Genomic DNA, 24,566 nt, shown 5'->3' with positions numbered 1-24,566 from the left:
GACCTCCCCGCGTCCATCCAGGGCAAGGGCGTGCACTCGCTGCGCAAGGTCGACTCGTCCTCGCCGCCGCCGCGCTCGCCCGCAGTGGAGGAGAGCAGTAGCAGCAGTGGAGGGGGAGGCGGGGGGGATTTGACGGCGGCGCTGGCTGCTGCGCTGATGGAGCGGAATAAGAAGCTGGGGGATAGTGATGAGGAGGAGGAGGACGAGGAGGAGTGGGATTAGGTCGACGGGGCGCGTAGGAACGGACGTGTGTTTATGTCATTTTTGGGGGAATGTTGTTTGAATTTTGAGTTGGATTTTCCTGATGTGATCGTTGCAGTTCTGCCGCCCTATTCATTCCATTGCAGCGCAGATCTAGAGGGGCGGTTTTATTGACAGACATGGCTGGCTTCTCTTGAGGGGTATACCTGCGCCGCCAGTGGCGGGAAGCAACTACGCATCTTATCGCGACGATCTCAGTGGAAAAGCCCCAAGGTCAATGGAGGCAAGGTTAGGGACGCCCTCCTGATTACAATCCGACCAGTATGTCTACATGTACAATTATTATCCTATTATACACTCTCGTTCCGCATCTTACATGCAAGTGAAAACCTGTCCAGGTTAGCTATAGACTAGTTGCTCCGGTTGTTCAGTTGCGCTGATCTGGCCTTCAGCTCCTCGCGACTCTATGGCAGATCAGTAAGTCAAGATCCAATTTACCGCCATATTACACTTACCGCGGGCTGAGGCATGTTGTCCCTGATCTCCTTGCTCGGGACGTGGGGGTCGCGCGCATGGAACGCCTGGTACTCCGGCTTGCTGTTCAGTCCACCGCCCAGCTGCGGGGGCTCGAGGTCCCTCGGGTCGTTGGTTTGCTGTCGCCCATATGAGTTTATCGCACGGTAAGGGGAGGCGTTAAAGCCACTCACAGCCGGGTGGGGCTGGATGCTGTAGGTGGGCTCGTTGCTGGGCTGGCTGTTGCCGCTGCCCGAGCCCTTGCCCGTGAGCTTGTTGATGAGGTTCGACATGGCGGATGCGATTACGAGTATCGAAGTCAGTAGGTGTGGATGTGGATGTGGCTCGGTAGTTGGTTGTATGATCTGCAGACACAGCAACGTCCTTTATACCGCGTACTGCGCAGCGCACGTCATCTCATCCGATAGAGATAAACCGGATCCGGCTGAAACACGGTCATGTTGGAGTTCGAGATGGAGCTGGATTCAGGCTCGCTGCGGGGTCGCCTGAGTAGGAAAGCTCGGAGCCACAGCCGGAAGTCCCGGAGACAAGGCCACACTTCCCGCGCTAAGTACTTACGCATTCTCAGAAGCAGACTCTCACAAATTACACGTCGTACCTGTACCTGTCCCTGGCTGTGGCAAGCGTACATGCACAGCTTACACACGTAAATTCATACGAAGGCAATACGTAGAGAGACGCCCACAACGCCCGAGTGCACAGCTGCGCTAAACATAGTCACGCCGGACGCTGTCGGCGATTGCCGAGATGTCCCGTCCATCAATATGGGCAGTGTATCCGAGGCTGTATCGCACCAAGGCCCTTGCTTAAGACCAACCACCAATTCTTCCCGCTGATTACCCGTCCATTCCTTGGCATACAAAATGGCTGATCAACTGGTATGTTGTGTGTTAACTGGCTTGAAAAAGTGGCTGATTGAGCCTGTGTTATAGTCCGAAGGTATGGAGATAACGGGCTGAATGTAAGACTTGTGTTTTACTGATGTACCAACTCGCTGCGTACAGAGCAAATCTCTGGTACGTGTACAACCATTCAGAATAGTCGCAGCATATAGTTTGACAACGAATCTGTATGCAGAGTTCAAGGAGGCCTTTTCATTATTCGACAAGGGTCAGTCCCCGAGCGCTCTCTGAACCCCCAGCCCTAACCACCTCCCCCCCCCCCCCCCCACAGACGGCGATGGCACCATCACGACCAAGGAGCTCGGCACCGTCATGCGCTCGCTGGGCCAGAACCCGACGGAGGCGGAGCTGCAGGACATGATCAACGAGGTCGACGCGGACGGCAACGGCACGATCGACTTCCCCGAGTTCCTCACGATGATGGCCCGCAAGATGCGCGACACCGACAGCGAGGAGGAGATCAAGGAGGCGTTCAAGGTGTTCGACAAGGACGGGAACGGGTACATCAGCGCCGCGGAGCTCAGGCATGTCATGACGAACCTGGGTGAGTGCGGTAGCCGGGAGTCGGAGGCTAGCGCTGACAGAAGTTGCAGGTGAGAAGCTGTCCGACACTGAGGTCGACGAGATGATCCGCGAAGCGGACGTCGACGGCGATGGTCAGATTAACTATGAGGGTACGTTTTCTTGTTGCTGCTCTATACAATCTCTCCTGATCTTCCATTCCACGACAGAATTCGTCAAGGTAACACAGGCCCCATGAATTACGAATGTGCATCTTTGCTGACTCTCTTTTTACAGATGATGCTCTCCAAGTAATCGTACTACGTTCGCCGTTTTCCTCTCCGTTCTTCGACTTCTCTCTTCCTGCATTATCTATGCCTCGAACCAATGTGTAACGATTAGCGAAGGAACATTGAACTGGAATATATATGCCATGGGTCCCATGGTTTAATCGTTATCGAGCGCGCAGCTCTAAGGCCATCCTGCCTCCACCTGAGGCATGGCTATGAATATCCTCGTAAGCCGTCGTCGATGGATCTGTTATTATTAATGGAACATTGCAAGAGTTGCGTACAAAGCGAGACTGAAAAGCGCTAAAAATACAGTACTGCTATATGGTATCGATATGACAAGGTATTCATCTATCCCAAGCTCCGTCCGCTCACGATCACCAGTTCTCCAGGAGCGTCTGTGCGCATTCCTGACCAGAACGAGTTAGTACACCATCAGAAAGTGGTAATACTTGAACCCTCACCCTCAACCGACCGAGGTTGTGCACCATAGCCACATTTACAATCGTCTTCAATTTTCTCCGCACGTCCGCCTTGCTGATCGTGAGCTGGTACGCCCCAGAGCACTGGCAATGCCTTGAGACATTATCCGACTGAATCTGCTTGCACTTCGAGCAGCGCAAATCTTGCTGCGTGAACGTGCGCTCGAGGGTGTACACAATATCAATTAGCGCGAGCTCGATCGCAGTCCTATCAAAATCCCCGCCGCACTCGCCGCACGCCCAGCGCGGCGTCATCTGCGCACTGCTCGGGAGCAGCTCCGTGTCGCGGCAGAAGTCAAAGTCGCGCAGCGCGTCGCAGTGCCGGCAGGGCACGTTCGTCAGGCGCAGCGGCTCGCACGGGTTGCGGAACACCGCGTCGTCGGCGAACTCGCGCACGCCGACGAGCTCGAGCAGGTTCCGCCGCAGCAGGCCCATCTCGACCTGGTAGTCCTTCGCGAGGTGGAACACCGCGCAGACGAACTTGACGAATTCGAGCGGCGGGTTCGTCATCGCGAGGTGCGCCCCCGGCAGGACGGGGAAGGAGAAGTCCTCGTCCGGCTCGTCCTGCATTTGGGAGTAGCGGTACCGCTCGAGGATATTCCCGACCGTCTTGAGGCAGCGGCGCGTGAGGCGCCGCGCGATGAATTCTCGCGTGGCCTCCATCTCCTTGACCTTCCCCGCGTCCCGCTGGGTAGCTTCTGGAGCGGCGTTCTGCAAGAGTCGCAACGGCGTACGAGACGTGTCTCGGTTTTGCTGCTGGGTTCGGTACAGGTTAATGACAAAGAAACGGACGATGCTCCGGAAGTCTTCCTGGATAGCCTTGGGCAGGAAGGTCTCGATGTTCCACCGCATTTCTATAGCGAGTTCCTCTGGGGGTTCGATGGCTAAAGGATCCTCGCAGACCACGCCGCCTAGATTAGCTTGATCCATGAATACGAGGAAATCGTAGAAGCGTTCGGTATTCAGGTAGACATGCTGGAACAATTCGTGCGATGTGACAGCTGTGGTAATGTATGTTGCATAGGCGTGAGCTGTGCCTGGTGGTTTCGAAGTCACCAACAGGATACGGCTGAAGTCTGCGTAGACGACATGAGACCCGAGCCGCTTGAATTCAGCCAGAAGTTGTATGAAGGTCTTCCGCATAAGACTGTGGACAAATCTGTGGATACTTCCGTCATACATGTTCGATGCGTTCGAGCTAATCCACCTCCAGAAGTGATCAATAGCAAGAGTAGCGGGGCTCTCGAAGTTACCTTGAATTTTGTCCAGAAGCCAGGTTTTGATCATAGACTTCAGGACGTTCAAGGTCTTCGGAGAGACATTTGATTCGCCTAGGGTGAGATCCCGAGGAGCATCGCGGCCGGTGTATTCGTCCAGAGTGTGTGAGACTGAGTCGAACGCGGTTGCTCCGCCGCTGCCTTCCAGCTCGTTGACTACGACAGAGTGCAACACTGAGTTCACCGCCAGGTTACGAACCGCGATCTCCAAGCAGACGTTGACATAGCACCCAGGCGACAGGAACTCCGTGCTGGCGATTTCCTGAGTCTGTCGCTTGTCCTCTTCAATTCCTCCAAGGTCGGGCCGGTCCCCAGGAGACCACCATAAAACCATGTCTTCTTTGAGGAGACGCCTGGCGAATTCGAGATCAGCAACATAGAGAGGCAAGTCGCCTTCGATATGGCCGACTGGTACGTCGTAGTAGTCCGCGAGAGATATCGTCCGATCAAGCCATGGACCCAGTGACAGGTACCGGCTGAGCATCTTCTGCGCAACGTTCGCTTGCCATGGGAACACATCCAGGCTATGGGGACCCTTCGCCTTGGACATGGACAAGACGGGGAACTTCGCTAGCCTCGGGACATGGCTGTCGAAATATATTTGCTCTTTCATGGACGAGATAACTACAGTGTACGATCGGCCTTCGAGTAATCCAAGTTCCCGAGATACTGCTTTCAGAGCGGTCACATCACTGCTGTGATAGGTCGTATCGAAAGTGAGCATCTCCTGATATTGCACCGAGTAGCTCGCGCCGTTCGCTGCCCGATGTCTGGACAGTAGTTCATTGTACAATTCCTGCATCCGGGGAATCCCTTGTCGGCGGGTCGCTGGGTCGACAATGTGCAGCTTGACGGAGCCGTCAGGATGGAAGACGGCAAAAACATGCACTGGTGCGTTGTTCGAGCAAGCGTGGTAGACGAATATGTATTTGCCTCCCGTGCCACCGTTGAGATATTTACCGCGTGTCATGGAAGGTTCGGCATGGGTGAGCTGATGGAGGTCCACTCCGGCACTCTCTGCTCTATTCAGTGTCATAGTCTTGTCGTCCATGACACAAGTCTTCCCCAATTTAAGGAGAGCGCGCACTACTAGTGGGACCTCATAACTTCTCATCAGCATGAGACATCGGCGACTTGCCAGAAGCTTACCTGCAACTCGAAGACACTGTCCACGTTGGGATCTATCGTGAGGTCTACAAAGTGGTCATGTCCATCTTGATAAATATCTTCGCGGACTGAGATTTTGTATAAATTGACGCAAGGCTGTCCGCGAGGTAAATGTTTGACTACTTGCTCGCAGAAGTATTGATCAACTTGGAATTTATCCTGCTTCGGTGGGCTCCTAAAATGAATGTAGAACTCGCGCGGAACACGGAGCGGGATCGCAACGAGTTCAGAATCGATGGACAGCCATAGAGTGTATCGTCCCGGGACCTTGCTTGGTCGCAATTGCACTATGTCCCAGCGGTGCACGGTCCTTACTCGGCCGCCTCTGAACATTGCAGGCACAACAGTTGAGTTGGGATCACCGAAGCGCGCCGCCCGCCTTCTTCGCCATCTAGAGTTCATTACTCGAAGCCATTCACGATAATTCTCTGACGGGTTCGGCAGTTTCTCCTCCGCGGGTTCTTGAGTTTGGACTTCTTCTTGTGACTCTTCATTCCTCGGGGCAGCCTTGCGGTTGTTTGGCTTGATGCGCAGCTGTCCGTCCGGTCTGCGATTGCCGAAATCCTCCATGTCATCCACAGAATCTTGCGTCATCTTATCTTCCTCAGTAGCGCGCTTGAAGAAGTCAGTGACTTTGTGCTGCCGAAATTTATCGTCCATAGCTACTACACGCCGATGCAGCCAGTCGGGATGGTGAATACGAGGAACAGGATTGGCGACCTTCTGCATCGCAGCCGGGATGGTGATCAGCTTCTGGATAACGGATCCTAAGCGTTCGATGTAATATTCCCAATCCAAGATGGAGCGAATATCGAAGTTGGCCAAGCTGTTATCTTTCAGCCACTTCCGCAAATACGTCCTCTTGACGCTCTCTTCGGCGGAAAAGATCGCGACCGGAATAGCTCGTTCCGTGACTGGTGCACCCATGGGACGAGCTGATATAATGAACTTGCAGGCTAAGCCTTTGTCTTTCACCATCTGATCGCCCAGGAATTCTGCAAGACGTTTCGCAGTACTAATCGATGTCGACTTCTGTCCGCCGTATTCAGCCAATGTTTTCGACATGCTTCGGTTCTCGGCGATAAGGTCGAAGAGCTCATTGTCCGGCATATTCTCCGCCCTGCTGAAGAGAACATCCAGCCATCGGTCAGCGACTTCAGCAACCGCAGCGTAACACTCCTCGGTCGTAGATCCTAGAAGGAACTTCTCAAAGATTTGCGACTGAAAAATCTTGATTAGCTGCAATTCGCCACGTCGCTTAACCTCGAAGCCCTTCAATTCCGCCAGCGACCCATCGTCATTGAATACCGCGTACCGCTTCTTCAGCAATTTGTCCTCTTCTTTCGAGGAGGGAAGGATCATGGCCTTATAAGGCCCGTCGAGTTCGAAAAAGATGGAGTTCTCGCTATGTATCGTATATTGACCCGTTACTGGATCAAGGTCGTGGTATTGATGATTCGTGAACTTGTCGTGCACGAGGTGATTGAGCATGGTACAAGGGTACGAGAAGGCGATAGCCTTGCCGTTCTTCAGTTTGAACTTGAAGTTCTCCGGAAATATTCCGGGCAGCATGCACCAGATACCGTCAGTATCCAATTCGAGGGGACGTCCAAGCTGCTCAACGAGCTGCCGAGCCATCTGAATAATAGTCGCCCCCGTCAAACATGTGATACCAGCCATCTCCATGGAGTGCCAGCGAGCGCCTTTCCTCATGACGTAGCCGTAGAAGGAGTTCAGGATGCACTTGTGGGCAAGCTGGAGGGAGTCGTAGAGCACTATCATCTTCTTCGCCTCTTCCACCTCAGCGATAGTACGTCCCTCCGACACGAAGCTATCGAGATTCTTCTTCCAAGTCTTGTGAAGACCCTTGTATTCGTATCGCCGATCTCGGAACGTTCGGACGGTATCGATATAGAAAGGGTTTTCGCGTTGGCATATGATAGATTCGCGATTCTCGACCTTGGTGTCCTTCATCTTCTTATACACTTTGCGCGAATAGTCACCGAGCCGCTTGTGGATCAGCGCAGTCTGCTCTGACTCAGACAAGTCCGTGAATCGTCGATGGGGCCCTCCAGGTCTCTTGGATAGGAACGTCTCCTGATTCAAGGCATGTCTGATCATATTGTATTCGTCTCGGTGCGCCGGGAAAAACTCTCCCCTCCAAGCCCATGTCATACGCCGATCGCATTGCTTCCCTGGTCGATTATAGTCACAAACAGCGCAGACGGACTCATCGACGACGGAGTCGGGTTGAAGTCGGTTCGACAACATGATATTTGGATACATCGCCGCGACATCCAAATGGTAGATCAGGGGTTTGTCATGGCGCAAAGGATTATCTCGCATCTCTTCCAGAGCTGATTGAATCTGCTGCTTGACTTCGTCATAATTCGTAACGTCCTCCATGGACGCTTTAGACTCCTTGACGATGCAGAACATGAGAGCAGCATCCAGTTCGTCGATCAGCTGAGGAATTTGTTATCAACATCTATACAGATGATATTCGCAGTTTCATCATACCTTCTGAGCGGCCGACGGTTCAATCTTAAAATGCGTAGCGATATCACTTCGGAATACTCCAGCTTCAAGGGCTTCGACGTGACCACCGACATACGTCTCCGAGGCGAGCAGATGACCTTCGTACATATTCCCTTGAGCCTCTTCGTGCCTGTTGGGCATAATGATGTGCCCTCTGTAGGCTTCCACCTGCGCCACTTAAGCATTGGTAACCCTGACCGTGAAGGACAAATGACGTACCATGAGCAGAGTTTCGCAGAGAGTGCCGCTGCCTTTCCGCAAGACTTCGTCGGGTTTCAGCGGAATGATGTTGCAAAGTGAGAATATGAAGGGATGAACGTATTTCATGTACAGATAATATGTGGCAACGGCATCGGACACGGAATATTGTGCCAGAACTTGCGGCTGCTCCATAGCATATCTTGCAAAGGATATAGTTAGCTCCCTCCTCTGCTGCTTTATTGATTTTGACAAACTTACGGTGTCATGAGTTCGGGGTCAAGTTCGATAGGGTCATAGCCCAGCTTCGCCGTCGTGACGGCTTTCAAACCTTGACTACCTTGGGGCAGGTATGAGTCCCGCTTGACCCAGCGGAAGCAGTCCATGTGGACGCAAGTCTTGCTCTTGAACTCGTCTTCCGAGTCTATTGCGAAACCAGTCTCCAGGAACATGTCAATACCGTGGACCTTAGAGCGTGCGCATAGGAATGGAAAATCGAAGAAGTCGCCGTTGAATGTTGCCATAACAGTCGGCTTGACTTCTTGGATGTGCTGGAAGAAACGCGTGATAGCGGCCGCCTGAAGTGCGAAGTCAGTAGGTAGCATACTCGGTTAGCGGTGGAGCGACTCACTTCGTCTGGCTCGTTGAAGATTGTGAATGGGCCTTCGTAGCCCTCCTTGGGCGTATATTCGAAGTCCTCGATATCCTCGCTGACGATCTCCCGATTCGTGATCAAGTAGCCTTGACCGTCCACCATGTACGAGATCATCATAACCTGGTCAATGGCCTGATCAGGGAATTTCAGCGGCGCCTTGGTTGTCTCTATATCGTACGCCATGACGACCGGGTCGGCACGCTTCACCCTCTCCGCAATGTGCTTGAAGGATGGCTGGCCCGCAGTGAACGTCACCGCGTACCACAGACCAACTCGAATCTCGTTGTCGATGGCGACCCGCAGGTAGTACGGGACGTCGTACTCGCGCACGTCGATGATAGCCTCGCGCGGATCCTTCTCCCGACTGGACCCACGCATGTCCTCGTCTTCGAGTTCGATCTGCATACCGGCGTTCTCGGCGGTAGCATTGACTACCTCGGCGTACGCGTCTACGGCATCCCGTTTGGCACCATTGGCCAGGGCCAGAGGCACAATGTCTCGCCGAACGCTGAGCAGATCGGAGACGTTGCGAAAGTGAAGTTGTAGGAATAGTCGGCGGTGACCCATGAGATGGTTGGGCATTTGGAGGTCCTCTTTGCGTTCGCGGGTGATCCGGCAAATGACGCCTTCGTATTTCTTCAGCAGCCACTCTTCCACCATTGTCTCTGTCCCATTCTGTGCGAAGTTTAGCCCCAGTACGGGTAGCATCAGAATGTGAGCTCACCTTGCAAGCGACGCAGAAATACGGTTCATAGAGGAATGTGCACTTGAAGAGGTCCCCGTCGTCTTGAATAAAGTAGTAGTCCACGCCCGCTTTCCCTCCAGGCCAATCAGGATCTTTAACCAATGTCTGTATCGTTTCAATAGTCAGTGTGCGTGCCATGACAGGATGGACACGTTATTCTCACCGGATGCATGTTAACCAACCACCCCTCCCTCTTCGGTCCATCCTGCACTCTCGCGAACCCGAGCTTTTCGTCCACCTCATCGTTCACCCTGACTTGCTCAAAACGCTCCTCTAGCTGTGTGCCTTCCTCATCTCTCGTGGGTGCGCTTCCTTCCGCGCTGGCGCCGCCTGAGCGACCGCGTCCGCGACCTCTGCCTCCTCGGAACGAACCTCCGCGATATCCGCCTCGCTGGAATGAACCTCTTGCCCGACGAGATGCCAGACCAAAAGAGCCGCGACCCATGTTGCCGTCGTGTAGGACAGCGAGCCTGAAGGATAAGTTGCCGTGCTGGGTGAAGTATCGCGAGCGCCGGCGGGAGACGCGATAATGATGCCTGGTGTGACACGTTACGCGACGCGTCTGTGGCTGAAAAGCTCCGAGTCCCTCATCCAATTCTCATCCGATTCTCATCCGAACTTCAACCTTTCAGCTTACGATGACCCTTATGGAGAGTGCCTAGAGTTTGCCGCTGTATTAACGCGATGCAGAGCCACTTCTCTCTGGGATCACTGTCCTACCCATTGACCGCTGAGTGCCGGTCAAGAAGAGGGAGGTGACTCGGATATACTGCTGTGGGTAAAAACCTTTCTCCTCATCGTATTTTAAGCAGCATTTCCAGACGTAGGCTGAAGCTGCGTTCTCCAATTCCAGCGTTTGCGCGCGAATCTAGGTGTTTGACAGACAAGACTGAATATTAAATTTCTCTCCAAGTAGAGAGAGTTTATGCAGGAAGACCGTTATGATACAAGATAAATGACAGCTTTCCGCTCATACACAACACCACGGTATTTGTCCGCCACGCGTAGTAGGACTTATGGTGCGTCCTCGCCTTCCGCGGCGTCTTCCCTCTTACGCTTCTTCCCTGCACCGGCGAAGAGGCTATCTAGAGTCGCCTGCCCCTTCTCCTCCTTGCCCTTCTTCACCTTTGCCTTCTCATTAGCCAAGACGGGCGGCAAGCCTTCGACCCTCCTCTTCGCATCCTCAAGCAACAGTATCTCGCGCTCCCGCTGTCTCTTGACAGTGGGTACCGACCACGAATTCGAATTCACGTTCTTGTGCGCGAGCTTGTACTTCGATCCCGTCAGGTGCGTCTCGTACGTATTCGTGTCAATCTTCTTGACATACTATCCATAACAATATTTGAGCACGGGAATCCTCAACAGATATAGGATGGAACTGTACCTGGTGCGCGACAATCAACCAATGATACTCTGTCCCAACAGGTGCCCCACTACCCTTCGGCGCGTTCCTGGCGCGCCTCTTCCTTGTCTTATAGTCGATCTTCCACAAGTCCGGCTCCTCCTTCGTCTCCTTCCACACGCCCTGGTCATAATTCCAGGTATGTGACCCGCCGATCGCCATGCCAGAATACATCTGGCCATTGAAGGACTTCAGGGCATCGTAGCCGCCTCCCCCGTAATAATTCTGCTTCTGCTTGGATGGTGCAGGGGTCTCCTCCTCATCGAAGAGAGCGGGATCCTCGTCTGTAAGTCTTGATGTCGAGGCTACGGATTGGCCGTCATCGTCCGTCGTCCGAGACCTTGATGCGAACGATTTGGTGTCTGCACCGTCGTCATCCGGCAGGTCTAGTGTCGCGACGGACCTGTCAAGTGGTTGCTCGGGCTCAGCAGCGTCCTGCGCCGAAGAACGTGTCTTGCGGTGAGAATTGACTTTGGACGTCGTTGTCGATGGCGAAAGCTTTGTTCTTTTAGCTCGTGGCATGAAGGTTATGAGGGACGTTGCGGTGGTGACTCTGGTTTGCGACTTAAATGGCCTTGAACTGAACGTCGCAAGTCATGGCTCCGCACATTGATCGGGCAGTACTTCTTGGTCTGGAAGAAGTGTGGGGCACCGGGAGTAGTGGCCATCACCTGCCGCTGACGTCACGCGTACAGTCTCGAACGCCGTGCAGAACGCAGTGCATTCTTGTCCATTTACAAACACGTAAACCATTCAGATAATATCACAGAGATATAGAAGTAGTCCGAAGGAATCTCCATATCCCAACAAGTAGACCCTGAGCAGCGAGAACAGAGCTATTTCACAGTGAGGTATGAAATATGGAGAGAAATTATAGTACGCAGAGGGATAGATACAACAGACGCGGTCGAGGTGCTGGGAAGGGTTAGAGTCGTCTAGTGGCCAGTGGCCTTGACGATGGACACGACAATGATGATAATGATGATGGCAATGGCGACGCCGATGATGATTCGCATCTACATCGACAGTCGTCAGCGAGCAAACAATGGCAGGCTAAGGATGTACTGACCTTCATGTCTTTCCACCTTTGGAGTCGCAGGAGCAAATCAGAACGTATGAGAATGCTATAGCTAGCATGACTACTTACCACATATTCTAACGAGGAATAAAGGAACATCGTCAGTCCGGTCAAGATATTCAACACCGACATCGTTACACACCTTTCGTACACGGTTCGCCCCGCGCCGGAATCCTTGTGCGGAAACAGCCAAGTTATCTATGACGTACAGCATTCAGTACCCAGTTCTATTGCCAACCCAGTCCTATCCTGCTTCCAAAGTAACGAGAACGATGAGGAACACAGCGACTCACCAGTCTTGTCTTGCAGCGAATCCAGCCTCTCTCCTCTCTCCGCCACCTTCGTAATGTTTTCCCGCATGATACCTACTGTATCATCAATCTGCTGCTGGATGGCGGCCGTCTTGGCGTTGCCGCCGCTCGGGCCAGAAGGGTTGGACGAGCCGCCACGGGGAAGGTATGGGTCGTATGGTTCAGACCTGGCATCCCGACAGTATAAGGTTATTCAATGCGTGAGCGGTCCGGGAAGTGTATTGTCAGAATGAAACCGTCAGGTAACATTGACAACGAGCAGGGTGTACTGACATTATGGAAACGTGCGATTCTGAGGTCAGCTCAGTCAGTCTCGAAGTCTGCAGCGAGGGAGCAAAGCGACCAATCCGCACCGTATCAAACGAAGTCGTAAGGGGTTTTGCGGGATGTGTTGGTGGTCGTTGCAGACGATGACGACGGCGAGGAGGCGAGGCTGCACTCCGCAGGAGTACAACACAGCCAAATACGGACCCACGCCACATTCGCGGCGCCAAATGGCAATCCAATGCTTCCGAAGCTTGCAGTCGATTACTGGTCGATTACAATTGTAGATTACATTCTGTTCGTACGCTAGGCATATGGTGCAAATTTGGAACCTCTATACGGCAAAAAAATAATGCGTGGCTTCGAATCTATATACTAGTATGTGGTATATCGCCTGCTACCAAGGATACAAGCAAAAATGCCGCAATATTGAGGCCACCACCCGCAGGGCCTTTCGGTGCGTCTCCGAAGATGGCAAACCTTCAGAGTGTAAGAACCAAGAACTTTTCATGCATGTCGTAGCCAAATATGTGGCCAAGTTCATCATAATAAGCCTGGCGCTGAAGGATACACGCATGAGCAATGGCCCTACGTGAACGGCAATGAGACAGCTTACCACACGAATAACAATACCGTCTTCATAAGTGGCGATGTGTGACGGCCCGATGAGCGCAGCTTCAATTCCTTCCAGTGTAACAGTCCTGCTCGTGTATTGTAAGTCCGTCCACAGATCTACAGGCTGCTGGTAGGGAAACATCCAGTTTACTCGGTGGAACCTCTGGGTGCAAGTCTGAATACCGTCCTGTTCTTCATCCACGACAGGTCGACGTCTCTGGCCTCTTGTGAAGTCGTAGACCGTCAGGACGGGTCCGGTCGAGCTATCGCCCGCCCAAAAAGCGACGCGAGGCCCGTTTTTTACCTTTTTCCAGGACAGACTCCCGGATAAACCCAGCGTCATGCAAGTTCCTTCTACACCCCAGGAGTTCCAATCCCAGATTATTCCGTGCTCTAGACGCGAGGAGATAACAGAATATGATATAAAATGAGTGCGGTCTTCAGGGTGACGTTCACCGCGACTTCTTGCCCAAATATCTTCCTCGAAATGGAATGTGACGACGATGAACCTGTCGTCGCGCGCCGAAAAGAAAGGGGGATCTAAATCTCTGTTCGGGGTCCAGTCGAGAGGGGAAGAAGTGTGTATCTGGAAGTTATAAATGGGACAAGACTCTGGATATTCGAAAACACAGAAAACTGCCAGGCTGTCCAAGCATGCGCATTCCCGTGGGAGATGATTGAGATCATAAACTCTCAGACTTGCGGGATATGAGCGCTCAGACAGCAAGATAAACCGCTGATCTAATAAAATGAACCCATCTGCGAGGCGACCTGAGACCCACTGCCACAGACAGACAATCAGTGATATGTTTATAGTAGGTCATAGAGGACGGACGTACCCCGACGATGGTTGAAGTCTTCCAGCTCCACAATATAAACTCAGACCACCTGCCGGCGGAAACGCCGATGAAATCTCCAGAGATCTTGACCGTGAAGTCTTGATGGAAGGTGTGAAATATATCAAGATTCAGCACAGGAAGCGCAGCAGAGGGGTGGGGACCTCCATCTGAGAGCCGTCTCAGACGAAGTTCACTAGTCCTAATTTCTCACTTCTCATTAATATATGGATCGTACATATTACATTATGCACTCGCGTTTCTGACGTACCATGATGCACAGTAGCAAGCAGGTCTTCTGATGGTTCCATAGTGAAAACCGCGAGGTTGTGGCCGACGGTTCCAATGTGCCATTGACGATGAGGGATATTTCTCGCGATCGCAGGCAGTTGATCAAAAACCACGCCATAGGTCCCGTCTTCAGCATGGTAGCTCCGACCTAGAATCCCTGCCTGTACTTCCCAGGCACTCAACCATGTATTCCCAGGTAGAGGTGCCAGCCAGCGTTGATTTTGCGACTCTGAGAGGCCCTTCAGGTTATCCCAGCCTGAGACATACTGACGAAGGCGGCGATAACGTTCAGCCGTATTCATCTGACAGGCCATACCATCTTCCATATTAGCAGCTGCTAGGTCGATGCGGTAGCTCAAAAGCTGATCATTGTTGATTATGCTTCGCAGGAAATGACAGACCTAAAGGTCAGACGTTCCATATAAGGGCGTGAGCCTTGCAAGATACGCAGCCACAGTAATAAGTCACTTACTTCTTTGCAGATTAGAAGCATCCTGTAGTCAACATGAACAAGGATCAATGTAATGACCTCGACGGGCAGTTCGGTGAATGCGCCGTGACCGGGCGACATAGTTGTGTGAGGTTCGCAAGTGAGGGACGAAAGCCACCGGGTGGGCATTATTTATACGTCCAAGCAGTGCCACACGTATTCAGGGCCAAGCTTTCAAAGCGTCCCGAGAAGGTCAATGCAGTTGGTCCAAGCCACACTTCGTTGCTCCGCCCAATCGCAGTGCCGTGCCGATGCTCCTGGTGCATGATGCATGATGTCTTGGTTAACCGAAGGTATTCTTATTGTCGCAAAGCATGCAAAAAAGTAAGCGTACGTATTCTGCCGCGGGATTAATATTGTACGAGGTTCATCGTGGGTCGTCCGTCGCAGCCACGATTCGACCGCACACGCGCACGGTGATGCCACAAACCCTAATTGCGACAATTTTGCACAGAAATGCCATAAAATAAGTTACACGCACCTAGCCTTAGATTTGACTCGATGACGACGCTTAGTATCGCAATGATGTCCCCGTACAATATTATAATATTGTATGGTTGCAATATCGTCGCTCGAACCTCAGGCGAACCACAGGTGAACACGGCCGGGAAATCCCGAAGGAACGCATTGATTGACAAGTTCTTCATGATCAGATGATTCAGATCTGTCAGATCCGCCTCGCCTGAGGCTCGGACCATACTTACAGTACCAGTAGTGTACAGTCGCTGCACAGCGGCCTGGTGTAAGTCAGTATTCACAATTTATTAGAGCACACTGTAGGGCGGTACATTGACGGTTTTTTTCAGAATACCCAGAGCAGCGAGTGTATGCGGCTCTCTTTGGAGACTCTATTGATGCAATGTGAAATATCTACAATGTGGATGAAATGCCAGGGAGATGTTCTATACAACAATCACACTCGGAGCCTTAGGTCGCATGGAAGCGGGTGACTCAGACAACAGTGCACAGTGTTTGGAAGAAGACCCGTTCATAGCGTAACGGCACGGAAATCAAACCCTCTGGCAGGGTCCTCCTGAAAGACAATTCAGCAGGGTTCCAAATCACTACGAGAGAACTCACCCGCACGAACACGACACCGTCATCGCATGTGACAACGTCCACTCCGGCACCAATTTGTCCCCAATCTGAGAATCCAGCCATGATCGCAGCCTTTCTCGTGTATTGCAGACCGCACGGGAGAACTTCAGTTCGCTGGTGGTGACCTTCGGGCATCGGCCACTCGACACTGTATCTCTGAAGCATGCTCGAGACATTTTGGGCTTCCGTCGCCGCGACCTCGGGCCTCCGCGATCCACCGAAGTCGTACACTTCAAGTACGGGATGTCCCATCAGGGTATGAGTAAGGAAGGCAAACCTCTGGGCGTTCTTCACGGTGCCCACGGGTACTATCATGTTGCCTTCCAAATGCGTCTCCTGTGGACCCCATTCGGACCATGTCCAGTGGTTTCCCCGCTGCAGCCGTGAAAGGATGACCGAGGCTGGTATGAAGTGCGTGATGGGGCCTACAGGATCGCGCCAGAAGTCCGGATGCTGGCCGAATCGGGTATGGTCAAATTCAAGTCTGACGACGTACACTACACCGCCAAAGTATCATAAGCCAGACACGAGATGACGGGGACGCGTGCGATTTATATCTCCACGCCGCCTTGAGGTAAAATTGTTCTCAGCCGTTACATAGCTATTTTATGTATATAGATTCTATACAGCGAGTCCACGTAGCCACCACCTGCGCTCACCTTCTTTCCGTGAGCATCCAATCCAGCCCCTAGAAGTTCGGTTCACGGTAGTCATAGCCAGTCACTATGTGGCCACCACGTGCATGGTCCACCTTTAGGCGAGTTCCCTATACAGCTTCACTAAGGCCACTATCCACACTGTAGCCATATGAGTACCATATATATCATATACTACTCGAGCTATCTGTATATGACAAAATAATAGCACCGGCACTGTCCTGTACACCAGAACTACACCTTTTTCCGTTTCTTCGAACTTTGCCCTCCGACGGCCTCCTCCCGCTGCTTCTGAAGCTTAGCCTCCTCCGCCTTCTTCCGCTTTGAAACAGTGTCTGCCCGAAGCTTCGCCGCCAGCTCTGCATGCTTCTCCTTGCGGTTCCTGTGCTCATCAAATCTTGGCATTGGTCGGGTGAGGTGAGGAGGAAGGACCTGACGGAGTAGCTGAGGGTTGTGCAGGGAATGGGTATTGATTAGAAAATGGTCGTCGGAGCTGTGTGCTAGGACAGCCTCCATGATGTTGGTCTCCAGGCGTTCCTGTTTCTTGGCTCTCTGTCCAGTCGCAGCACATCTCTCCCTCTGGCAGTTGTGCTGCACGTTAATACAGAATTCGACCGTCTGCAAGTCGAGTGGTTAGTCCTGGAACCAAGAGATATAAGTGATTTACATACAGATGGAGATATACTTATGAATGTTGGCTCGCCGCATCGTCGTGAAAGAGTCGGCATGCCGAAAGTTATATCACGTGTCTCACCCACTTCAAACCGCTCGATTGTGACAAGTACCTGACCACTTCCTTCTTCCTCAAGAATCTCGGCAATGCGGCCAATCATCCTTTCTCCTGGGGCCTGTATAGCCATCAGACAAGAAAATAAGGAGCTGGGCTCGATCACATACGGAAATCGGGCATTCGGCAATGACCCAAGCCCCGCAAAGACAGCTTTCTTGAGACTTTGATATAACAGATTTGCCGATTGTCCAACGGGATGACGGTTTTGTGGTCACAGATCCACTATTGATAGCCTTAGATGCTGTGGTATCTGCCCATCTTGCAGTCGGACGTTGTCGTGTCCCCTTCAGGTGGGAAGCAAGTTTGACGGAGCCTAAGGACTGAGCTATCACCGATGAATAAAATTTCTTGCGGGGAACAACATACCGACAGCAGGTTCTTCACCAGAGGACCATCCGAGGTGTCTCTGTAAGATAGGGTGTTTATGTAGGTAATCCAGCACCTTTGGCCCGGCACACTCCCACCGACCGTCTCCAGCTACAGACGGCCAGAAACCCCCCATCACTCGATGCTTGAAGCTCTCCTGGGCTGACAGATCTAAGGCAATGTCCCGGCTAGGTGCTAAATGGTTTGAGAATACCGAACAGTTACGGAAGACTCCATTGTAGCACTCGAATATCTCATCCATTTCCCCCAGGATTGGTCCAAGGCGTCGGACATCGTCCTTGATATGAGATAAAAGGTGCAACTTGATCTTTGTTATGATCTTTGACGGCTCGATCTCTGCAAAAATATCTAATACATTTGCGACGGCAATTTCGAGATCGTGCTGTGTGCAAAGCATCAATTCAGACTGATTATCACTGATCAGCACAGAAACATTTGCGTACAAGGTAGTCATCCAAATGGAGAATTTCGGGATACCAAAGCAACGCAATAAGTTCACCGCAAGCCTTCCAAAGCGAGAAGCAAGTAGGATCGACGAGATCATGGACTGCGAAGACACTGACTTGTGCAACTGTCTTCAGCTGCCGTCCGATCAGCGAGTTGGCGTACTGCATCAAGTAATCAGCGCGTATTGCGTGGATCGACAGTCCCTTCGCGTCAGTCGACTGTAGCCGAATAGCATATGTCTTTTTCTGTTCATCCGACCAGCTGGTGTGCGTTCCGTGCCAGACATACTTCACAATCCCGAGGAGTATCGTATGCAAGATCTCAATGGGTGTATCCTTTGCAGGATCAAACGCTGGATATTTCAGAATATTAATTAGCCTCCACTCGGAATCTCAAAGGGAAATGCCAACCGACCTTGCATTGTGAGAACTGGATTTATAATATCATGCCGGCGGGCTCGTACCCAGTCCATTAGCTCCTCTCTAATGCTTTCTTGACTGCGTCGGGAATCCTTTCTCATTTCCCGAGCACGATCAATGATTTTCTCGATCCATGGCTGGGTGTAGCCATCCTTGACCCCTGTTGATGTCTGGAGTTCCTTGACACGCTCGGCTATTCCTGTACAAGCTGCTTCCAGCTGCTTTTCTACTTCTGCTACGGTGGCTAAAGCTGTCCGCGGGACACCAACCTGTACAAACTTAATGGTCACTCATTTGAGGTCGAGATAGCATCAGTTACATACGTGGAAAAGACTTTCATACCCTTCATTGGTCTGCTTGAATTCTTGAGTACCACCGGCAAAGCATTTTCTACAGTAATAATTCCCCTTCCCGCCGATGTGACCACACATTTCACTTTGTAGTGGATTATCCCCAGGACCTGTGTTTGTGAAGAGTCGAAACCGCAAATCTTGACCGGTTATGGCATCTCGAACTTGCACTGGTTCCTTGTGAGTTGCCCTGTAAGAGCTTGATGAGGGAGTCTCAAGCACATCATTCTGCTCTAAACATACTCGACGGTTTCCTTAAATGCCCGAAATTGCTCTGGCGCACTCGCATTTTGTGAAGTTGAGATGAAGTGAACATGTACCTCCTGCTGAAGCAGACGCCGGGGTAGATTGCGATGCACAACACAGGCATTTACATGCTTGTTGTATGACTTTGTTCTATTGCCAGAGACATCGTCAGACCAATAGTCGACGAAACTCGTGTAGAGCGGATCTCCTGCCGCAATTTTGCGGAGAGGATTAGGCATCCGTGCCCTGTGTCCGGCATCTATCGTGGCCTCTGGATAAGGAAAATCAGTGTGAGTGTGCATTCCCATGACTATGACGTACGATCACAAATGGGGACCAGATTTTGGTCTATCAAATCCAAAAAGTCTGCGTCAAGGTGTTTGGTTTCAATAATGATTGTTCTGCTATCATCAATCTTGTAGGTTCCCTGATATTCTCTCAGGTTGCAACATGAAGCGGGAGAGTAAGGTGAACATACATTCTCATTGCACGCCACTGCATATGCGTCAGCGACGATTTGACTATCCTCTTCCCTTTCTAGCCATCGTATAGGCACAACGAATTGACCAGTCTTCATCCGAGCAAACTCATTGACGTAGTAGTGATGATCCTGGCCGGCATCATACATTGGACTTAGGATATCAAGATCAAGCTCTTTCCGAAATTTCTCTGCATGCCAAACTTCGCTAATCGGACCACTTGGTATCACCGGATATAGATGCATATGCTTCCGAACGGCAAGCGTTGACCAGTCCTGTGGGAGCGGGACGTCAGATTGGTCCTTCTACAAGAGAGAAGAAATTTTACCTTTGCGATCAAGGTACGGACATCATTGTAATAGAATATGTTTCCTCTTGATGTCCGATGCTGATGCGTAGGGACGCCACAGCGCTCACGCATCCCCTCCTGCATTTTGCGCAGAGCATCGAACGATGGCACATCCCTTGCACCCGTCTCCTTGAGAACCCAAATGATGACTCGCATTAAGGTATCCGAGACGCGCATACGGGGTAGGTTTTCCAACATGTCCAAGAGGAACATCTCATTGGTAATAATATCAATTAGCTATTCAAGTTTGATATCTTCACAAGGTCTTCCTCACCGTTTTAGAGCCATACGGAAACCATTCTGACTCAGGTGAGCTACCAGTGAAGTCACTGAATTGCCGTTCACGTATGTCATCGACGCTGAGCTCTTCGACCTCGCCCACTATAGCAACTGTAAGTCACAATCATATTGATGAGATGTGGTCCTTACTTATGTTCTGCAATATGTCTGTTAGTATATCTTCTTGTGCATCAAACTCTTCCCATTGCCGAGCTGCGCTGTCCACCTCGACCGAATCCGTAAGGCTGAAATCATTTGTCGCGGTCCATAGGGATGCGATGGCGCGGTCTAACCGCTCTCTCTCCGACACCTTGGGATCATCACCACAGTCAAAGTCCACTGCACCCATCTCGACATCATCCCACATCTGTGCCTCGGACGCAGTAATATTGCTCATCTCAGGTCCCACCGGCTTCTCGCGAGAACTGATGTGTGCTGACCCCAGTGCCCGGGCCGAAGGGTGCTTCCCCGCTTCAAGAGCTTGTAATTCAGCCTCGTAGCGCGCATTCCGCTGCTGGATCTTGTCTCGCTGAGCCTCAAGCTGATCATACTTCTTTGCGTTCTTAATGTGAGTCGGGGTGGTGATATGGCCGGGCCAATTTTTGCGTTCCATCCACTGACGATTCTGTGAAACCCAAAGGGCACATTTTTTACAGCGGACTTTCTTTGTCTCAAGACACTCTTCAAAATCTGGAAGGAGTAAGTTATTGTTCACTGCCAAGTAGGTGTCCCAATTACTTACATGAAGGTACAGGTCCTGCCTGAGTGGGCATTTTGATATCTGAGTTGAGGCAAGCCTGACTCAGAGAGAGAATACTTCGACACCTTGTGGCAGAGCCCGTCCTGTTATGCACGAAGTCAATACGACAGTGGCGTGTGACAATAGCTCCAAGCCACAATCGTGTGCAGTTGTAAAGCCGCGCGGCGCGCTCTTGCATGTGGCAACATCTCTTTCCTCCGCCTCTCAACAGTCACGAAATTTCAACTTCAGTTTTACTTCGACATGCCCTCGGCTTCTGAAGCCCACATTGGACGGCTCCGATTCGTGATGTCAGGTGGCGATTCTCCTGAAAGCAGCCCCGTCTCATCTCCGTTGCGGCGAAAGCGGGCACGCACGGACAATGCCAGTGATCGTGCTGCCGATGATGAGTCGGACTTCGCAGAGGGTAACGAGGAGGGCTCAATAACAGGGAACAACGAGAACATTGACCCAAGCATTGTCAATGACCCGGCCGGCACCATCTCTTTCAGTCCGGGCATCCTTCAACCCCGTGCCACAGGTGGCACGACTGACACCGGTCGCCTCCAACAGTTCGCGCACCGGTATTCTAAGAAGCTCAAGCTCACGAAAGAGCAACAAGACCGAGGTGACGACTTCAATGCGGTGGGTGTGATATATTCTGTCAGAATCTAGTGTCGATAAGTGTGGCCAATACATCATTACCATCAGCGCAGTCTTTCTGAACGACTTTACATCCTGTGGGCCGGCCAACAGGCCCTTCGCAACCAAGTCGACAAGATTGTGACCGCACAGCCGCTGTACGCTGTATCGAACAGCCTTAAGGTTTGCGTTAGGTCTGGTTTGCATCTGCGCGACACTGAAAGGTACTTCATAACAGAAATCGATTGACAAGTACGCGCTTGCGGCGCTACTGTCCGCTAAGATATCCCACTACAAAGGGGACATTCCACGGATCCATGTAGAGGTAAGTTTACTGAAGATCTTCAGGGCTGTACTGAAGTCCGATAAAAGGGTCTCTTGAAGAAATATCAAGAACATGAACTCCCGCGCGATCTCGAGCGGAACCCGGCCGACTGGAGCAAAGTCCAGAGTCAGATCCAGTACTCTTTGACCCAGCTCCGGTCGAAGTGGAAGAAAGCGGTAAGCCTCTCACCTTGGGATACGAACAGATGTCATGTTGCTCACTTCATGTGTGTTTTGTTCAGATCGCAGCCAGTATCAAAAACAAAGACAAGACCAAATGCACAAATATCTACAAGCTTGCTCAGAATCTAGCGACTTCGAAGAATACTGTAACTGCCGCGCTGTGCACCCGTGTTGCTGTGATGGTGAGTACCCGATTTCCTCTTAAACATGGTTCTAACTCTTTCTTCGTGCACTTAGAGAGAGGTATACATCGAGAAGTATGGGCACGAAGCTGCGCCTGGTCATGAGAGCCCACAAGCAGGTGAAGATGATGATGAGCCTGGGGGGAATGCAGACTACTGGTTTGCTATGGACGGTCGACTCGAGCTCATACGGGAGCTGGCTGGAGGGGATAAGAAGAAAATAAGCCGGTATGTCTTCCTGTTTCTTTAGCCGCCCGGACAGTTGATCTTAGCAATGTTGTAGAGCATTGAAGTCGATCCTGAAGGATGACCGGAAGACATATGGTATCTTCGCTGAGTCGGAGGGGGCTGAAGGGGACCAGGAAGAGAATGACTTCCAGCAAGAGGTCGACGAGGTTGTCGGCAATGAGGTGTAGCGATATGCGGGCTATTTGTGTCTTCTCCATTGTCCTTTGTATCCCACCTGAGTGTACAGTAACGATCTGATATTACCGCGGAATGAACGTGCATTTGTTTAATGGGACGAGACTGAAATCTGGTCTATTATTCTGCTGCCACAGTGGTAACTACAATATGCTATCCAGGTTACCGCCGCATGTCTGAGGTGGCAGATTACGAGGTGACCTGCATGTTTCAGCGAGCTCGACACCCACATGTCTGGTTTGTGGTATTCACATTAGTACACCTAATTTACAGCTTCCTGAGAGATTTCGATGCCACATGGAGTACACGTAGAACTGGCGACAAGGTGGAACGAGAGGCTGGTTGCCGTGGCTTCCAGTTTCTCTGAATCTCTGCCACATGTGGAATTGGGGGCTGTGGCCGATGACGCCTCCACGTGAAATGACAGTGGGTCTGCTTTGGCGGTGTATGCTGGAAGGAGCTGGAAAGAAGGGCACATCCAGAGTCCCGCCGGAAGTGCAGCCAGAGGTGGAGTCGATGCAACACACCACCGGCATGCGAGATTCAGGGTATTCAAAAGTGCAGAAGGATTCCACGTCATCTAGCAACGTCCGCACGGTTGGCGTATGATGCATGTCGAACACATCCAGATTTCCTGGACTGCTTGGTATGGAGAGCAAGATGAACCTTTCGTTGAGAAAGACGAACCCGTCTATATGGAAACTCGATGACCACACCCACTGTCATGGTATGATGTTAGAACTACATCAACTAGGCCAAAGAGGAAATACAAATACCATCACAATCCGGTCGCTCTTCCAATCGTATACGATAAACTCCGGTTTGTCTGCATTGACCAAAATACCAATCAGGTGTCCTAGAACTCGGATGGTCCACACGGACCCATCCGCAACTTCAGGCCCTGCCGGAGCGGCGAATTTCCACATATCAGCACAGGCGGACGGGTGGACACATCCGTTCGTTAACCCTCGCATATATAAGAAGCTCTGCTGCGCTGCCTGTGGATTTCTGGGCGGGCAGCGTGAATTACCATTTGATCGTTGAGATACAATTAAGACACCTACCCGGCGGGAATCACCTCCGCAACAACAAGAAGATCCTGCGACGGATCCAGGCAGAAGGCTGTCGCATTATGGCCGATGTTTCCGATCTGCCACCCCTTCTGAATGATATTCCTAGAACGCGCAGGTAGACGAGAAAAGTGCATCCCGTAAACACCGTTGCCAGCGTCGTAAAAGCGACCTATTACGCCAGAGTCGATTACCCAATGAAGAATAGGGCCTGGTAGAGGAGGAAGCAACGTCCCCTGTTGCCACACAAAGCCTTGCCACCGTGATACATAGCTCTGCAGGCGGTCCTTGCGCTCCTTGATATCCATCCAACTTGGAGGGCCATTTTCCATGCCAGCTGCGTCGAGCGCAATATGGTACTGAAGTCGCAAATCTGCATCAATTAGATCTTTGAAGCCCCTGCAGACCTACGCAATGCGCCTTTATCAGACGGGAATGAGGCACGGGATGATCAAGGCGGTCACTCACTTCTCTGCAGATAATCAGAGATTTGAGATTCATAAACATGAATACTGACAAAATGACGTCGTACGGGAAGAGGTCGATGAGGGAGGCCATCGTAGTGATGTCAAAACTTGAAGGGACGATGGACATTGCGCAGGCTCAATTTATATTTCCAAGGTGTGCCACAGAGCGGTCAATCCAATTTGCACTTGAGGCTGCTGGTCAAAGCCACGCACCATCCGCCAAAACGGTGGCGTTCCTGATCCAGATCCTTGCTTGGCA

General features: G+C 51.6%; 10 protein-coding genes across 10 annotated transcripts; 3 read left to right on the top strand and 7 right to left on the bottom strand.

Annotated features, from left to right (window-relative positions):
- Positions 1 to 21: 21 nt before the first annotated feature.
- GLOTRDRAFT_133101 (uncharacterized protein) lies at positions 22 to 222 on the top strand (the record flags this gene model as incomplete). Its single annotated transcript, XM_007872032.1, has 1 exon — positions 22 to 222. A coding segment is annotated over one exon (201 nt), but the record flags the coding sequence as incomplete, so codon positions are not given.
- A 389-nt stretch (positions 223 to 611) lies between these two features.
- On the bottom strand, positions 612 to 1,007 carry GLOTRDRAFT_49138 (uncharacterized protein; the record flags this gene model as incomplete). The annotated part of the gene is made up of 3 exons (XM_007871984.1): positions 612 to 665; positions 717 to 854; positions 909 to 1,007. 3 exons carry the CDS (start codon positions 1,005 to 1,007, stop codon positions 612 to 614), a joined length of 291 nt encoding a protein of 96 aa, XP_007870175.1.
- A 523-nt stretch (positions 1,008 to 1,530) lies between these two features.
- On the top strand, positions 1,531 to 2,594 carry GLOTRDRAFT_81359 (EF-hand). Its single transcript, XM_007872031.1, has 8 exons — positions 1,531 to 1,613; positions 1,668 to 1,674; positions 1,740 to 1,751; positions 1,813 to 1,845; positions 1,909 to 2,181; positions 2,231 to 2,311; positions 2,369 to 2,379; positions 2,436 to 2,594. Exons 1-8 carry the CDS (start codon positions 1,599 to 1,601, stop codon positions 2,451 to 2,453), a joined length of 450 nt encoding a protein of 149 aa, XP_007870222.1. The 5' UTR covers positions 1,531 to 1,598; the 3' UTR covers positions 2,454 to 2,594.
- A 61-nt stretch (positions 2,595 to 2,655) lies between these two features.
- GLOTRDRAFT_123217 (DUF1744-domain-containing protein) lies at positions 2,656 to 9,935 on the bottom strand (the record flags this gene model as incomplete). Its single annotated transcript, XM_007872030.1, has 9 exons — positions 2,656 to 2,838; positions 2,893 to 5,247; positions 5,337 to 7,820; positions 7,875 to 8,060; positions 8,112 to 8,292; positions 8,352 to 8,668; positions 8,722 to 9,420; positions 9,470 to 9,595; positions 9,654 to 9,935. The coding sequence occupies 9 exons, from the start codon at positions 9,933 to 9,935 to the stop codon at positions 2,806 to 2,808; spliced, it is 6,663 nt and encodes a 2,220-aa protein (XP_007870221.1). The 3' UTR covers positions 2,656 to 2,805.
- Positions 9,936 to 10,525: 590 nt separating this feature from the next.
- Positions 10,526 to 11,351, bottom strand: GLOTRDRAFT_5258 (uncharacterized protein; the record flags this gene model as incomplete). Its single annotated transcript, XM_007871940.1, has 2 exons — positions 10,526 to 10,816; positions 10,875 to 11,351. Coding segments are annotated over 2 exons (768 nt in total), but the record flags the coding sequence as incomplete, so codon positions are not given.
- Positions 11,352 to 11,591: 240 nt separating this feature from the next.
- GLOTRDRAFT_81352 (synaptobrevin) lies at positions 11,592 to 12,727 on the bottom strand. Its single transcript, XM_007872029.1, has 7 exons — positions 12,635 to 12,727; positions 12,555 to 12,573; positions 12,264 to 12,448; positions 12,113 to 12,168; positions 12,040 to 12,047; positions 11,968 to 11,977; positions 11,592 to 11,914 (listed from the first exon to the last, which is right to left on the bottom strand). Coding segments are annotated over exons 2-7 (267 nt in total). The 5' UTR covers positions 12,557 to 12,573; positions 12,635 to 12,727; the 3' UTR covers positions 11,592 to 11,908.
- Positions 12,728 to 13,901: 1,174 nt separating this feature from the next.
- On the bottom strand, positions 13,902 to 14,858 carry GLOTRDRAFT_133094 (uncharacterized protein; the record flags this gene model as incomplete). Its single annotated transcript, XM_007872028.1, has 5 exons — positions 13,902 to 13,931; positions 14,000 to 14,166; positions 14,268 to 14,543; positions 14,604 to 14,688; positions 14,760 to 14,858. The coding sequence occupies 5 exons, from the start codon at positions 14,856 to 14,858 to the stop codon at positions 13,902 to 13,904; spliced, it is 657 nt and encodes a 218-aa protein (XP_007870219.1).
- Positions 14,859 to 16,765: 1,907 nt separating this feature from the next.
- GLOTRDRAFT_49236 (uncharacterized protein) lies at positions 16,766 to 20,674 on the bottom strand (the record flags this gene model as incomplete). The annotated part of the gene is made up of 13 exons (XM_007871995.1): positions 16,766 to 17,149; positions 17,203 to 17,379; positions 17,429 to 17,641; positions 17,692 to 18,090; positions 18,152 to 18,507; positions 18,570 to 18,843; positions 18,898 to 19,114; positions 19,168 to 19,441; positions 19,492 to 19,607; positions 19,662 to 19,924; positions 19,978 to 20,211; positions 20,273 to 20,364; positions 20,428 to 20,674. 13 exons carry the CDS (start codon positions 20,672 to 20,674, stop codon positions 16,766 to 16,768), a joined length of 3,246 nt encoding a protein of 1,081 aa, XP_007870186.1.
- Positions 20,675 to 21,280: 606 nt separating this feature from the next.
- Positions 21,281 to 22,763, top strand: GLOTRDRAFT_96416 (uncharacterized protein; the record flags this gene model as incomplete). The annotated part of the gene is made up of 7 exons (XM_007872027.1): positions 21,281 to 21,661; positions 21,728 to 21,841; positions 21,897 to 21,983; positions 22,031 to 22,159; positions 22,225 to 22,347; positions 22,403 to 22,575; positions 22,631 to 22,763. 7 exons carry the CDS (start codon positions 21,281 to 21,283, stop codon positions 22,761 to 22,763), a joined length of 1,140 nt encoding a protein of 379 aa, XP_007870218.1.
- A 1,067-nt stretch (positions 22,764 to 23,830) lies between these two features.
- Positions 23,831 to 24,434, bottom strand: GLOTRDRAFT_133091 (uncharacterized protein; the record flags this gene model as incomplete). The annotated part of the gene is made up of 2 exons (XM_007872026.1): positions 23,831 to 24,247; positions 24,309 to 24,434. The coding sequence occupies 2 exons, from the start codon at positions 24,432 to 24,434 to the stop codon at positions 23,831 to 23,833; spliced, it is 543 nt and encodes a 180-aa protein (XP_007870217.1).
- Between the last annotated feature and the right edge of the window lie 132 nt (positions 24,435 to 24,566).

The sequence above is a fragment of the Gloeophyllum trabeum genome (genome assembly GCF_000344685.1).
Source record: "Gloeophyllum trabeum ATCC 11539 unplaced genomic scaffold GLOTRscaffold_00016, whole genome shotgun sequence".
NCBI classification, from domain to species: domain Eukaryota; kingdom Fungi; phylum Basidiomycota; class Agaricomycetes; order Gloeophyllales; family Gloeophyllaceae; genus Gloeophyllum; species Gloeophyllum trabeum.
The sequence above is the reverse complement of the archived record's forward strand: the minus strand, read 5'-3'. Positions and strand labels throughout refer to the sequence as shown.